The following is a 12371-nucleotide window of genomic DNA, read 5'->3' on the forward strand; positions in this document are numbered from 1 at the left end:
GTCGGGAGCGGCCAGAAGCTGCGTCCTCACCAGGGTCTGCGAGGAGAACGGGTCATCTCCATCCGTACCCCCAGGCTCTCCACCCTCAGCTCCAGGGTGGTTCAGGGGGCTTTGTGGGCTGGGGATTACCTGAGCACATGGCACGTGGAGAGCCCTGTTACCACATAGCCACTAAACCAAGAGCATGTCTGCGGTTATCTCTGACTTGAAGTCAGGTTTCCCAAGGGCTCTGAATAGGGCCTCCAGCAATCTAATTGTTCATTTGGAGACACCGAGTTGTGAACATCACCATGCATTCCGTGTAGTGCTGGTTAACCCGCTGGAGGCACCGATAGTACATGCATTCCGTGTAGTGCAGGTTAACCTGCTGGTTCAGGTCATCCGAGGTCCAGGGAGGCATCTCAGTCTAGTTAATTTCACTTTGTTCCTCACTAAGTGACTAATTTTGCCTTTGCAGTTGCTGATTATTGACGGACAGCAGCTGAGGTCCGACCCGGCTGCTGTGATGGACGGCGTCCAGAAGTTTCTGGGAGTGACGCCGCATTACAACTACTCGGAAGCACTGACGTGAGTCTGCCTCATGCTCGCAGGCGCGCCCATCAGTTGCCGTTATAAGTGATCCCAGGGTAGGGGGGTGCAGATGGGCCCGCACCATTAGCACGAGAGATGCTTTTACACCTCATTGTGCCCCTCAAGAGCCCTCAGGGGAGCATCCTACTTATCCACGGAGTGTCTGCCTTTTTTGTGAGCTCTTCCCAGGAAAGTTTGGTTAAGTCCACTTTTTCCATCCCCAGGAGTGGAGGCTGTAAAGGTGAAAGGTCAGTCTCCTCTGTGGGGTCTACGGGGCAGGAACAGAGCCCCGATGGCATCATGAGGTCCATGACAGTGGGCAGATTTCTTTTTTCTTTTTTTAAAATATTTTCATTGATTTCAGAGAGGAAGGGAGAGGGAGAGAGAGAGAAACATCAATGATGAGAGAGAATCACTGATCGGCTGCCTCCTGCATACCCCACACTAGGGATGGAGCCTGCAACCTGGGCATGTGCCCTGAACGGAATTGAACTGTGACCTCCTGGTTCTTACCTGTATGTTGACACTCAACCACTGAGCCACGCCTGCCAGGTGGATTTTGGGCTTACTCTGTATTCATTAAACAAGGTAACCAGATCAGAGAGAATCATGTTTTATGTCCAATGATCTGTTGCTGCATGAGGGATCATTTCTAAGCCCACCAGTATGGAGCCACGGCCACATTATTGGCTTGTGGATTCTGTGGGCTGGGAATGGAGACAGCTTGTCTCTGCTCATCATACCTGGGGCCGCCGTTGGGAAGACGTGGATGTCTGAATATGACCTGAATGTCAGGGGACTAGAATCTCTGGAAGCTACTTTTTCAGTGTATAGGTCACTCACCTCCTTGGTTAAATGTAGTCCTAAGTATTTTATTCTTTCAGATGCAATAATGAATGGGTTTGTTTTCTTGATCTCTTTCCAATGGTTCATGATTTGTGGATAGAAATGTCACAGATTTCCAAATATTAACATTGTATCCTGCAGCATCCCTGTGTTCATTGGTTGGTTCTCAGTGTTTTGGTAAAGTTGCATGGATTGTGAAGGTTGAACCATCCTTGTCTCCCAGAACTGAGTCCCACTTGATCCTGGTGTGGGATTGATCCTGTTCATGTCTTGTTGGATTTGTTAGGGATTTCTGCATCTGCGTTCTCCAGGCCTATAATTCTGTTTTTCTGTGTTTTTGCCTGGTGTGAGGTCCGGATTCTGTTTTTCTGTGTTTTTGCCTGGTGTGGGCCTTATGAAATGAGCAAATGAGCAAGCTCGCTCTCCTCTTTGATGTTGCAGAAGAGTTTGAGAGGGATTGGGATCTTCTTTGGTGGAATTCACCAGGGAAGCTGTCTGGTTCCGGGACCCTTACACTATGAACATTATTCCATTTGCTGTCCCCAAGGTCCCTTCAGGTCTCTTCAATTTTTTGAAGTTTATTTTAATTTGCTGCTCTGGGGAGTTCCATTGCTTTGTCTCCCAACTCATCGACACATTCCTCTACTTCACCTGTCTGCGGGCTGCCCTCCAATGGGTTTCAGGCCCGTGGCCCAGGTGTGTTGTCTGTCCCCAGCCAGAGTGTCTGCCTGTCATCCCACTGGTGGAGGCTCTTCTCCCCCAGGTCCCCCACAGAGGGAGTTATCCAGTGATCCCTGGAGGAGGTGACTCAGGACCTTAGCCACCTTTAACCTGACTCTTCCTTCATGTCCTCACTCACATCTCTGTCTGGTGGATGGGGATGGATCAGAGGCCGAGTTCAGTGGGAGGGCTCACGGGGCTTTCTCTCCATGCTGGCTGGGTTCTGCGGGTGGATAGCACATCAGGGGAGTGGTCCCAGACAGCCAGGCCTCCTGGGGCTCGCCCACAGGTAACACAGCACCACTGATGCCATGCTCTGTTGATTACACCCCAGTCACCATAGCCAGCCCAAGTCCATGGAGGGAGGGGGAGCCCAAATCCACGGGAGGAAGGGGAGCCCAAATCCACGGGAGGAGGGGCAGCCCAAATCCATGGGAGGAGGGGGAGCCCAAATCTATGGGGAGACAGGGAGCCCAAATCTACGGGAGGAAGGGGAGCCCAAATCCATGGGGAGACAGGGAGCCCAAATCCATGGGAGGAGAGGGAGTCCAAATCCATGGGGAGAGCCCAAATCCATGGAGGGAGGGGAGCCCAAATCTATGGGAGGAGGGGGAGCCCAAATCCATGGAGGAATGGGGAGCCCAAGTCCAAGGGGGTTGGGGAAGTCTCCTGCTCAAAGGGATGTGGTTGGAGAGGCATCACTGTACTCAGCTTGGGAAATAAAACCCTGTCCTTGTGTAATTAAAAATGGAAAAATGTAAACAAGACAAACATAAACGAAACCTGCTGAAGCCAGAGCACAATGCAGGGTAAAGGAGGGCACTGGCCTCCCTCCCAGGCCTGAGAGGAAGCCTAGTCCATGTTAGACCGATGTCTAAGGAGCCTGATCACATAATTCCCGGTCCCTGGCAGCTGGTTATCAATTAGCGAGAGAGGGTCATGGGCGGACAGAGAAGCAGTAATGAGGTTGGGTGGCTCCCCGTCTCGGGAGCAGCCCTAAGGAGGTGCTACCTGCACGGGGAACCACCAGCACAGGCAGCGCTCCCCCAGGGCCCCAGCACCCCTGACCCGAGGTGCATAGTCGCTCTGGGTGAGGCCGGCCTCCGCCTCCTGGCAACACTTGAGGAAACGCTTTTGTCCTGTTCACTACAAGCAGCTGCTGAGGGTTCTGTAAGCCTGCCAAGCCCTCCCGGGGAAGGGAGAGGGCAAACAAGCACAGAGCAGGTGGTTTCTAATGCGCTCAGCCATCAGAAACATCAACAACCGCCACGACGCTCCAGGCAATAGGAGGATGTGGATGGCAACTGCCTCACGTCCTAAAAGCTGTCCAGCCGTCGTCTGAGGAGGCCTCGTGTCTTCATCTCACAGTCCTGTGCACAGTGATCATGCCAGGAAGCAATGCATCCTGTCACCCAGAGAGGATAAACACCCCTCGGCCATGGGCGGCACGGCGCCAGCGATGCAGTCAGTGAAACTAGGACAGCAGAGCAGTGAGGATTCGAGGGGCTGACAGCCCATCTGAAGAGGTTCCACGGGCTTCCGGGCGGTTCTCCCTCCTCAGGTGGCTGAGTTCTGTCTCAGAAGCCGCTGTGGGGAGCAAGGGACCCGCACACCTGAGAGCAGCGCCTATAAACATCTTGGCTCTGTTGCCAGAGCTGAATTTCATCGTAATGTAGTTAACCCTTCTCACCCTGGGCAGCAATGCTGTTGGGGCACCACGAGGCCACTTCCCATCTCGTCCTGCGCAGCCGGCTGAATTGTCATTGCCGCTCCAATTGGGAAATTAACGAAAACTCAACTGGAGGCAGGACTGTGATGGGAAGGAGTGGATTGAAAAGCCCAGGTTGGAAATAGCCCTGCCTTCCTGTACCCTTTTGCCCCGCGATGTATTTAATTCTAATTGACAATATGGACGCGGGCAGCCTGGAATGCAAGGGCCGCGTCTCTGATAACAGGCTGGGCAGGGGACTGGGAAGCTCACGCGTGCAGAGGTGAGTAGCAGGCGTGGGTGTTGTAGCAAAGGCCCAGGGCAGCGAAAGATTCCGCCGCTAATTAACTTTGCATCCCAGGCAATTAAGTTCCATCCTCTGAAACATCTGCTGAGCAGCAGGACTGCGCGCCTTCCGGTGTTCTGTGCACGCTGCAGTCCCAAGCAATGAAGTTAGCACACCTCTCCGCGTTGGCTCACGCTTTCATTTTTCCTGCCTTGTTAGTCCTAAGCAGAAATTCTCTTTTTAAGTTGCTTCCATTTGAGTTTAAACAAATGAGCGAGGCCACACCTCGTTTCTCCTGTCACTTCCTACAGCCCTGGGAGCAAAGCAAGTTAGAAACCTGGGGTCCTAGGGACCTTAGCCATCTGCTGGGGTCACCTGCTTCAACAGAAGTGAGGTTCTCCAACCGCCCCCTCGCCCGGCTCACTGTCCCCAAACATAACACATTGCATTTTACACTTTTTAAATGTGTTTTTATTAATTTCAGAGAGGAAGGGAGAGAGATGGAAACATCAATGATGAGAGAGAATCATGGATCGGCTGCCTCCTGCACACCCCATACTGGGGATCAAGCCCGCAACCCAGGCATGTGTCCTGATGGAAATCGAACTGTGACCTCTTAGTTCATAGATCAATACTCAACCACTGAGCCACACTGGCCGGGCATCTTTTACACCTTTAATTCTCTCCTTAAAAGGTATAAACCTTTTGAACTGTAAAAATATACAGTATTCTTCCAAATTAGAGTGTTTCATTCATGTTTGTATTGACAGAATTTTATTTCTATTACATTAAGTCATTTTAATATACAGGGTGGGGCAAAAGTCGGTTTATAGTTGTTTGTATGGGAAAAAATACAGTAATTAATAGGTAATAATACAAGAATAAACTCTGTGTTTGCAGTACTCACAACTATAACCCTACTTTTGCCCGCCCTGAATACCATGGAATGATTTCAGAGATGTTGATTTCCTTGGGCAGAGAATCACGGTGAGGATACACATTCTGAAGGTCCTTTATCATGGGCTGTAGTCTTGATGATTAGGCCTTGATCTTTTATGGGTGAATAAGGAAAGCATGGAATTAATAACTTTAACGTAAGATTGGACTAAAGATGTATGTGCTTTTCCATGACAGTACAAATATGCTAAAATAGATACAGCCACCTCGTTTCTCGAATGTCTCCTATCTCGAACAGTTTGGTTCTCGACCAAGTTGTTCACAGAAAAAAATGTCTCGGTTGTCAACCACATCTTCAGTTTTTGACCTGATAACTCTTCCAAGCTGATACCTCAGCAGACAAAAAGCGTGTAGCCCCAGCTAGCAAAGGAGAGAGTGCTTTTGTTGCTGGGGATGAGCACAATTTTAAAACATGAGGTGTGAATGTGCTCACACAACAGCAGTCACAGGCACTTGAGGGGGTAGAAAACCTGGTTTTGATGTGGGTGAAGGAAAAGTAGTTAGGCAGTGATTGCTTTTCCGGGCAGTGAAACAGGAAAATTCCTGTAAGGCCAGTAGGGGGTGGTTCGATAAGTTTAAGAAAAGAAGTGTTTATTTATAAATTAACCAGCCCATTAGGCAAGCACTGTGTGTGAGAGAGGTTAACATGGGATCAGGTGGGGGTCTGGGATGGATTAATTCCTTTTACAGTCTTTCTAAGGGAGAAATTATTCCATTTTTTAACAAGTCACTTCTCGAAATAAGTTCCAGAAATGAAACGAGGCCCACTGTAATAACATGGTGTTTACTTGATTTCATTAGACTCTCAGGTCAACTCACTAACTATGTGTAGGTGCGAGTTACACACCTGGGCGCCTGGGCTACCGAGTGCCCCTTCCCCGTGGGAGGCTTCCGCACCTGATTCCGCGTCATTTGTAATCAGTCTCTCTGATCATGTCCACGTGTGGTCTGTTGTAGGTTTGACCCCCAAAAGGGCTTTTGGTGCCAACTGCTGGAAGGAGGGAAGACCAAATGCCTTGGAAAAAGCAAAGGCCGGAAGTACCCGCCCATGGACCCCCAGGTAGGTCTCCCTGGTTTTAGAATTGTGGGGTACAGCCACGCACACACCGTCACAGGAGTGAGGGCAGACATGCTCACTGGACAGGAACCCCTCCAGACGTGTGAAGTACTCACATGGGTTACCAGACATGTGGCAGGATAACATGTGTGAGCATCACACTTACTAGTACATAGTAAATGCACGCCCAGCGCTTGCTCTGTGCATGGGCTGAGCTAAGCCGTGGAGGCCCCCACCGAGATGGGAGGCTTCTCCCTGCCGACAGGCAGTGCTGGCCCAGGCCGGTGTCCTATAGCCCGGCTCACTCCACACTGTTCACCGCAGCAGCAGCAGAGCCACAGGTCAGGGCTCAGTCCTGCAAGGCGGCCCTCCCCGCCCCCTCCGGCTGTAAGTCAGGGGTCCCCACGCCCCTACCTGGGTTTCATTAATTCGCTGGAGTGGCTCCCAGAACTCAGAGAAACACTGGACTCACCTGTTTATTATCAGAGGACATCACCCAGGAATGAAAGATGGGAGAGGAACACAGGGCCGCGTGGGGAGGGGCAGGGCGTCCATGCCTCGGGGTGCCCTCTCTCCCCACATCTCCCCGCTTCACCACCCGGAGCTCACTGTTCCCTCCTATCAGGTGTCGGTGGCGGCTTCCTTACAGGCAGGACTGAGGCCCTCCCTGGCCTTGGGGATCTATGCCACCTCACCACTCTCTTCTCCCAGGGGTCAGAGTGGGGCTTGAGTTCCTACATCCTGTGCACTCAGGTTCTCCCAGCAGCCAGCCCCATCCTAGGTGAGGTTCACACACCATATCATCACCTGACAGAAGATGTGGTCACTCTCACCTGGGCTGTTCCCTTTTAGGAGCTCTGTGTCGGAGACCACGTGTCTATTTCTTATTCTGCCAGGATATCAGAGAGGATACAACAGTAATGGACCAGATTGACGGAGGGGAGGGTGAGCTAGTTATGGCCCCTGGTCTGTGATAAGACACGGGGAGCAGGGCCCTCTACAGGAGGCAGGGGAGTCTCTGGGCGGAGGGCCACTCTGAGGAGGCTCGGGGATTGGGAAGCAGTGAGCCTCCGGAGCAGAGACCACGAGCATCCCTCCCAGGCAAGGCGGGCAAGGGAGGGATGGAGTGATGCAGGCATTACTATGGAAACAGAGGGACTGGGAGGTCCTCAAACTAGAACCTTGAACTTGAGAATGTCAATGGGCTTCCAAAATCACTTTAACCTGCAAGACGTCAGTGTAACATTCCCACTTCTACAAGCGGCTGATCCCGACGTGAAGGGTGTGCCATCGGGGTCCAGGGAGGACATGTGAGGAAACACCAGTGTGCGTGCACCAAGAGTGTGGTTGTTCCGAGTCCACTCTCCCAGCGGACACAGGAGGCGCTCGGGGAGTTTGCATGAAGAAAGAGGTTCATTTGTGGTAAATTACTGGGACAGGCTTACGAGGGAGGGTGTGATTTTGACCAGACGGAAAACAAGGCTGTTGGTGCCTGCACTTAGGCGGGGGCCATTCCTCCCTGCCCTTCCATCATGGATGCAGAGCTCCCTGGCTATCGGGTGAGGCAGGTGGCACCCGGACAGGAACCTAAGGGTGAACTTGCTGTTTTCCAGAAATAAAAGAAAGCATAAGTGAGGCCCATGGGTCTGTTGGGTAACCCTGATGTGTGGCCCTCCATCTGCGAAGGCCCGAGCCCTGCGGCCGACGAGGAACAAGGATCCGGAGATGCGGCCCAGGTGGTCTCCATGATGAGACCTGGCATCGTTTGGAGTAGAAAGTTCTTGATGATTTTTTGAAAATCTATTTTGGTCCCCAAAAAAAGATAGGAAATGTTTTGTAACATCACAAGTGATTTCTTTAAACATGGATTTTCGTTTTTAGGATTTTTTATTTTTATGCCATGGCCCAATGTTACAGAAAGTGACCACATTTCATGGAAGTGTCTGTGTTTGTGGAGTTGGTACCAGATCTGCCCCATCCCTGGCTCCTCTGTAGCATCAGAGAACCCCCCTCGGCTTCTTCCCTGTGGATGTCACCCACCCCGCCCTAAACGGGGCACTTGGTGAATGAGCCGCAGCCGGCATACCTGGACCTGGTCTCATTTTCAGCTATGCGTGCGCCAGATGTTTTTGTAACCAGACAGCCAAGGGGCCGGCGCCTGTCACTACCTGAGCCAATTCAGCAGAGACAGGGTTGGATCCTATGTGAGTGCTTATCCAGTCCTGCCAGCAGCAGGGGGAGCAGCAGGTCACCCACAGACATCTGCTCTGTCCACCGCCGCCCCCGCCCCCCATAAGCTGGTTGCTTATCTTGGATAGAAGGGCAAAGATTACATGGGGAAGTAGGAGTTACAGACATGGGAAGTGACAGGGATAATCTTACAGGTTACAAGTCATGCGGCTGGGGGAGGGGTCCCAGAGGGCGGGCACCTCAGGGTGCCGGGACTAGATCACAGGCAGTAGGGGCTGGGTGGGGAGGGGGGGGTCGCAGAGGGCGGGAACCTCGGGGCACCCGGGACCAGATCACAGGCAGTAGGGGCTGGGTGGGGAGGGGGGGGGTCGCAGAGGGCGGGCACCTCGGGGCGCCCAGGACCAGATCACAGGCAGTAGGGGCTGGGTGGGGAGGGGGGGGTTGCAGAGGGCGGGGACTTCTGGGCGCCCAGGACCAGATCACAGGCAGTAGGGGCTGGGTGGGGAGCGGGGGGTCGCAGAGGGCGGGCACCTCGGGGCGCCCAGGACCAGATCACAGGCAGTAGGGGCTGGGTGGGGAGGGGGGGGGTCGCAGAGGGCGGGCACCTCGGGGCGCCCAGGACCAGATCACAGGCAGTAGGGGCTGGGTGGGGAGGGGGGGGTTGCAGAGGGCGGGCACCTCGGGGCACCCGGGACCAGATCACAGGCAGTAGGGGCTGGGTGGGGAGGGGGGGGTTGCAGAGGGCGGGCACCTCGGGGCGCCCAGGACCAGATCACAGGCAGTAGGGGCTGGGGCTGTAAAGAGCAGGCGCCTCCGGGACTAGAAGGTCTCAGCCCTGAGGTGGGATGTTTCTCCACCGTGATGGGCAGTTCTCGGAAGGAGGATGGGCCGCGTTCCCAGGTGAGCGCCCTGTCCCCGGAGGACGACTCCCAGCCGGGCGAGGAGGTGCTTTCTACTCAGAACAGAGCCGTCCCGGGTGACAGAGGAGGACCCATAGTTCTGATCATTGCGGCTGGGCCCATATTCTAGTTCTGCCCTGAACATTTTCAAAGGTGAAAATGAGTGACATCCGAGGAGGCACACAAAGAGACACATCTTTGCAGCCGCCTGACTGCCACAACCCCTCAAGGAACAGGTTGTGAGGTCTCTTCTCATGACAGGACGGTGCCCTCAGCCTCCTCTATCCCTTTGCCCCCCAGGCCAGAGCCTTTCTGTCCAGCTACTACCGGGACCACAACGTGGAGCTTTCCAAGCTGCTGCACCGGCTCGGGCAGCCCCTGCCGGCCTGGCTGCGCCAAGAGCTGCAGAAGGCCAGGTAGCACCCACGGGCAGGACCACACCACCGCCCGCTGCCCGGAGCAGGACGCCAGCCCCGCCACGGCCCCTCAGCGCACGCGTGCCCCTGGGAGGGACTGTGGCTAAGCCCCTCCTGTCCTTTCCATAGTGAAACCTATATATGCACACATCAGAGTTACTAGCGCCAGCCTGTGCGAGCTGTGGCATTTTCTAGTTTCCAGGTGGGGATCCCAGCACAGCCCGTGCCTCTGTTCACCGGCAGCTTCAGGGACTCGGTGACGCAGAGGCCTGACGGTGGGCAAGGGACGAGTTAGAGTCCTGGGTGGGAGACAGGATCGAGGCTGCTGTGAGCTGGGTCTGAGTGAAGGGCTCTGCTTCCCGCTTGTGCTTTGTTGTGAGAGAGGCCGGGTGGCCCCTGCCCTGCTCTGAGCGGCCATCACTCAGTGTGTGAGCCCTGTCCCTCCTCCATCAGTGCCCGTGGCTCACTGACCAAGTAAAGCTGGAGCCCCCATGTCCGTCTGTCCTCCTCTGAGGACAGACTGTCTGCAGTGCCCTCAGTGGCAGGACAAGCTGACCCGGCGCACGGCATCCCCGGACGTCATGGGTGCCCAGCGCCCGTCCAAGATTCGGGAAATGCAACGAGACTGCAGACTCTGAGCTTTCAGTGGTTTGTGTGAGCGTCTCCACGTGGGGCAAGCCGTCCACGCTGTCAGCCCAGGCAGCTGCCCGGACGGACGGGTGGGGCCTATGGACTCGGCATACCACGGGGAACAGGACACACGCATAAGCGGAGGGATGAATGCAGCATGCTGTCGGGTCCAGGAGGCCCTCGCGCCTTCGATGCCGTGCACATGGACGTGTGGGCTTGCTGTGCACCCGTGTAGGCGCTGCACACAGGGCATGTCCTTACCGCCTATTTAAAATATATACTGAGCTGAAACTTACCTCTCCCGTCAGCTTCTTAACCTAAATGTTCTGCTCTCCCGCGTCACCCACACGGGATGTCTGGGAAGGGGGCCCTTCCTGTGGCCGTGGCACGTGCCTCTCTGTGCGAAAGGCAGGCTCGGGCCATGGGATTTGGGTCCTGTTTTGTCACTAAAAGCGTGTGGCAGCCTTTCATCTCTCAGTGACACATTAAAGTGACGTTTCAGCAGAATGCATGTCACACGGCTCCACTGGGACCACCTGCCCGTCCTGCCTCCCCGGGACTGTCCTTGGGCTGAAATAATAGATCATTCCCTGTAATCTGAGAAACTGTGCTTCACAGTTTTTATTTGTGCTTTTTTTAAGCGGGCAATTCAAATCAGATCTAAAAGAGAATCAAGGTTTTCTACCTGTTTTATTTCAGAATTCACTCAGATGCTCCTTCCTGATCTTCCCACAGCAGCCAGAGGCTCTTGATCTTCCCCGCCCCCCCCCCCCAAAAAAGGGAAAGAAATGTAAGGTTTCCCTTGGGCACGATGAACAGAAATCACCAATTTTCCTTTGCTGCCCCTTTGTCTGCCAAGAGACCCAAGTTCTCAGCCTGGCCACTGAGGGAGCAAGTGCCAGCAGCACCGGATGCCTGCAGACCAGTGGGATTGTGGGCCAAGAGCTGACACTGCGTTGGATGGTTCACTGGCTCTTCCAGTTTATATTCTAACTAGAGTCCCGGTGCACAAATTCGTGCATGGGTGGGGTCCCTTGGGGGGAAGGACTGTGGGAGGTTGGCCAGCCTGGGAGGTTGGCTGTGAGAGTGCACTGACCATCATGGGGCAGCTCCTGTGTTAATTGTCTGCCCCCTGGTGGTCAGTGCGTGTCATAGCCACTGGTCGACTGGTCGTTCAGTCATTATGTCGCTTAGGCTTTTATATATATAATATATATATATTCCTTTTTTCCGGAGCTAGAAATTAAGGTTGTTGTTGTTTTTTTTCCAAATGGGATATCAGATATATTTATAGAAGACAGGAGATATTTTTCATATTAGCGATATTCACCTAACTCAAAGCACAGTTCATCACCAGATTGTTTAAAAATAAAACTCATTTTACACACTTTTTCATTTTTTTTCTAAATGATGTAAGCAGTATCATTCACCTACCTACAGATATCTGAAAGTGAAATTCCCCCAGATCCAACCAGTCCATTTCCATGGTTCATTTCAGTCAGCACGAACATTCCTCTTATTCAGGTTAATGACAGAGACCACAAAATAAAGTCTAACTGTAAAATTCTGTTCATCTCAGTAAACTTCTTAGGGCGTCCCTAGGCCAGAGAAAATTATGATACATCAGGAAATTTTCAGAATGTTTGGTTTTTCAATTTTTGCTCACTGGTTACTTCAGAATTACAGACAAAATGTCTAATACATGCAATTCTTTGAAATTTTAAATAAATTCTAGCCCTAGCCAGTTTGGCTCAGTGGAAAGAGCATCGGCCTGCAGACTGAAGGGTCCCGAGTTCGATTCTGGTCAAGGGCAAATGCTTCTCTCTCATCATTGATGTTTCAATTTCTCTCTCCCTCTCTTTTCCTCTCTGACATCAATAAAAGTATATTTAAAAAATAAAATTAAATAAATAAATTCTGTCTCACGGTCTGCAGTGACATGCTTTTTAAACTTGTGAAGAACTTTCTAAAACCTTTAAGCAAGCTGGTGCCTTCTCCTTTTCCCTTCTTTGTTCCAGTTGTCTGATTCACAAATACAGGCACTGATTCCTTCATGCTGATACAGGCAGGGACAGCATTTCATGAATAGCAT

The 12371-nt window shown here is 52.8% G+C and overlaps 1 protein-coding gene across 2 annotated transcripts in view; it reads left to right on the top strand.

The window, feature by feature from the left end:
- The window catches only part of NDST4 (N-deacetylase and N-sulfotransferase 4), a 209827-nt gene extending 199254 nt beyond the window's left edge, over nt 1–10573 (top strand). For both annotated transcript variants that reach the window (XM_080674250.1, XM_080674251.1), the window contains exons 13-15: nt 458–567; nt 6045–6147; nt 9534–10573. In XM_080674250.1, coding sequence (XP_080530376.1) covers nt 458–567; nt 6045–6147; nt 9534–9653 — 333 coding nt within the window. In that variant the 3' untranslated portion in view covers nt 9654–10573. The remainder of the gene's footprint in view (nt 1–457; nt 568–6044; nt 6148–9533) is intronic.
- Nucleotides 10574–12371: the final 1798 nt, after the last annotated feature.

Source organism: Plecotus auritus, assembly GCF_963455305.1.
Source record: "Plecotus auritus genome assembly, chromosome: 6".
In the NCBI taxonomy this organism is placed as follows: domain Eukaryota; kingdom Metazoa; phylum Chordata; class Mammalia; order Chiroptera; family Vespertilionidae; genus Plecotus; species Plecotus auritus.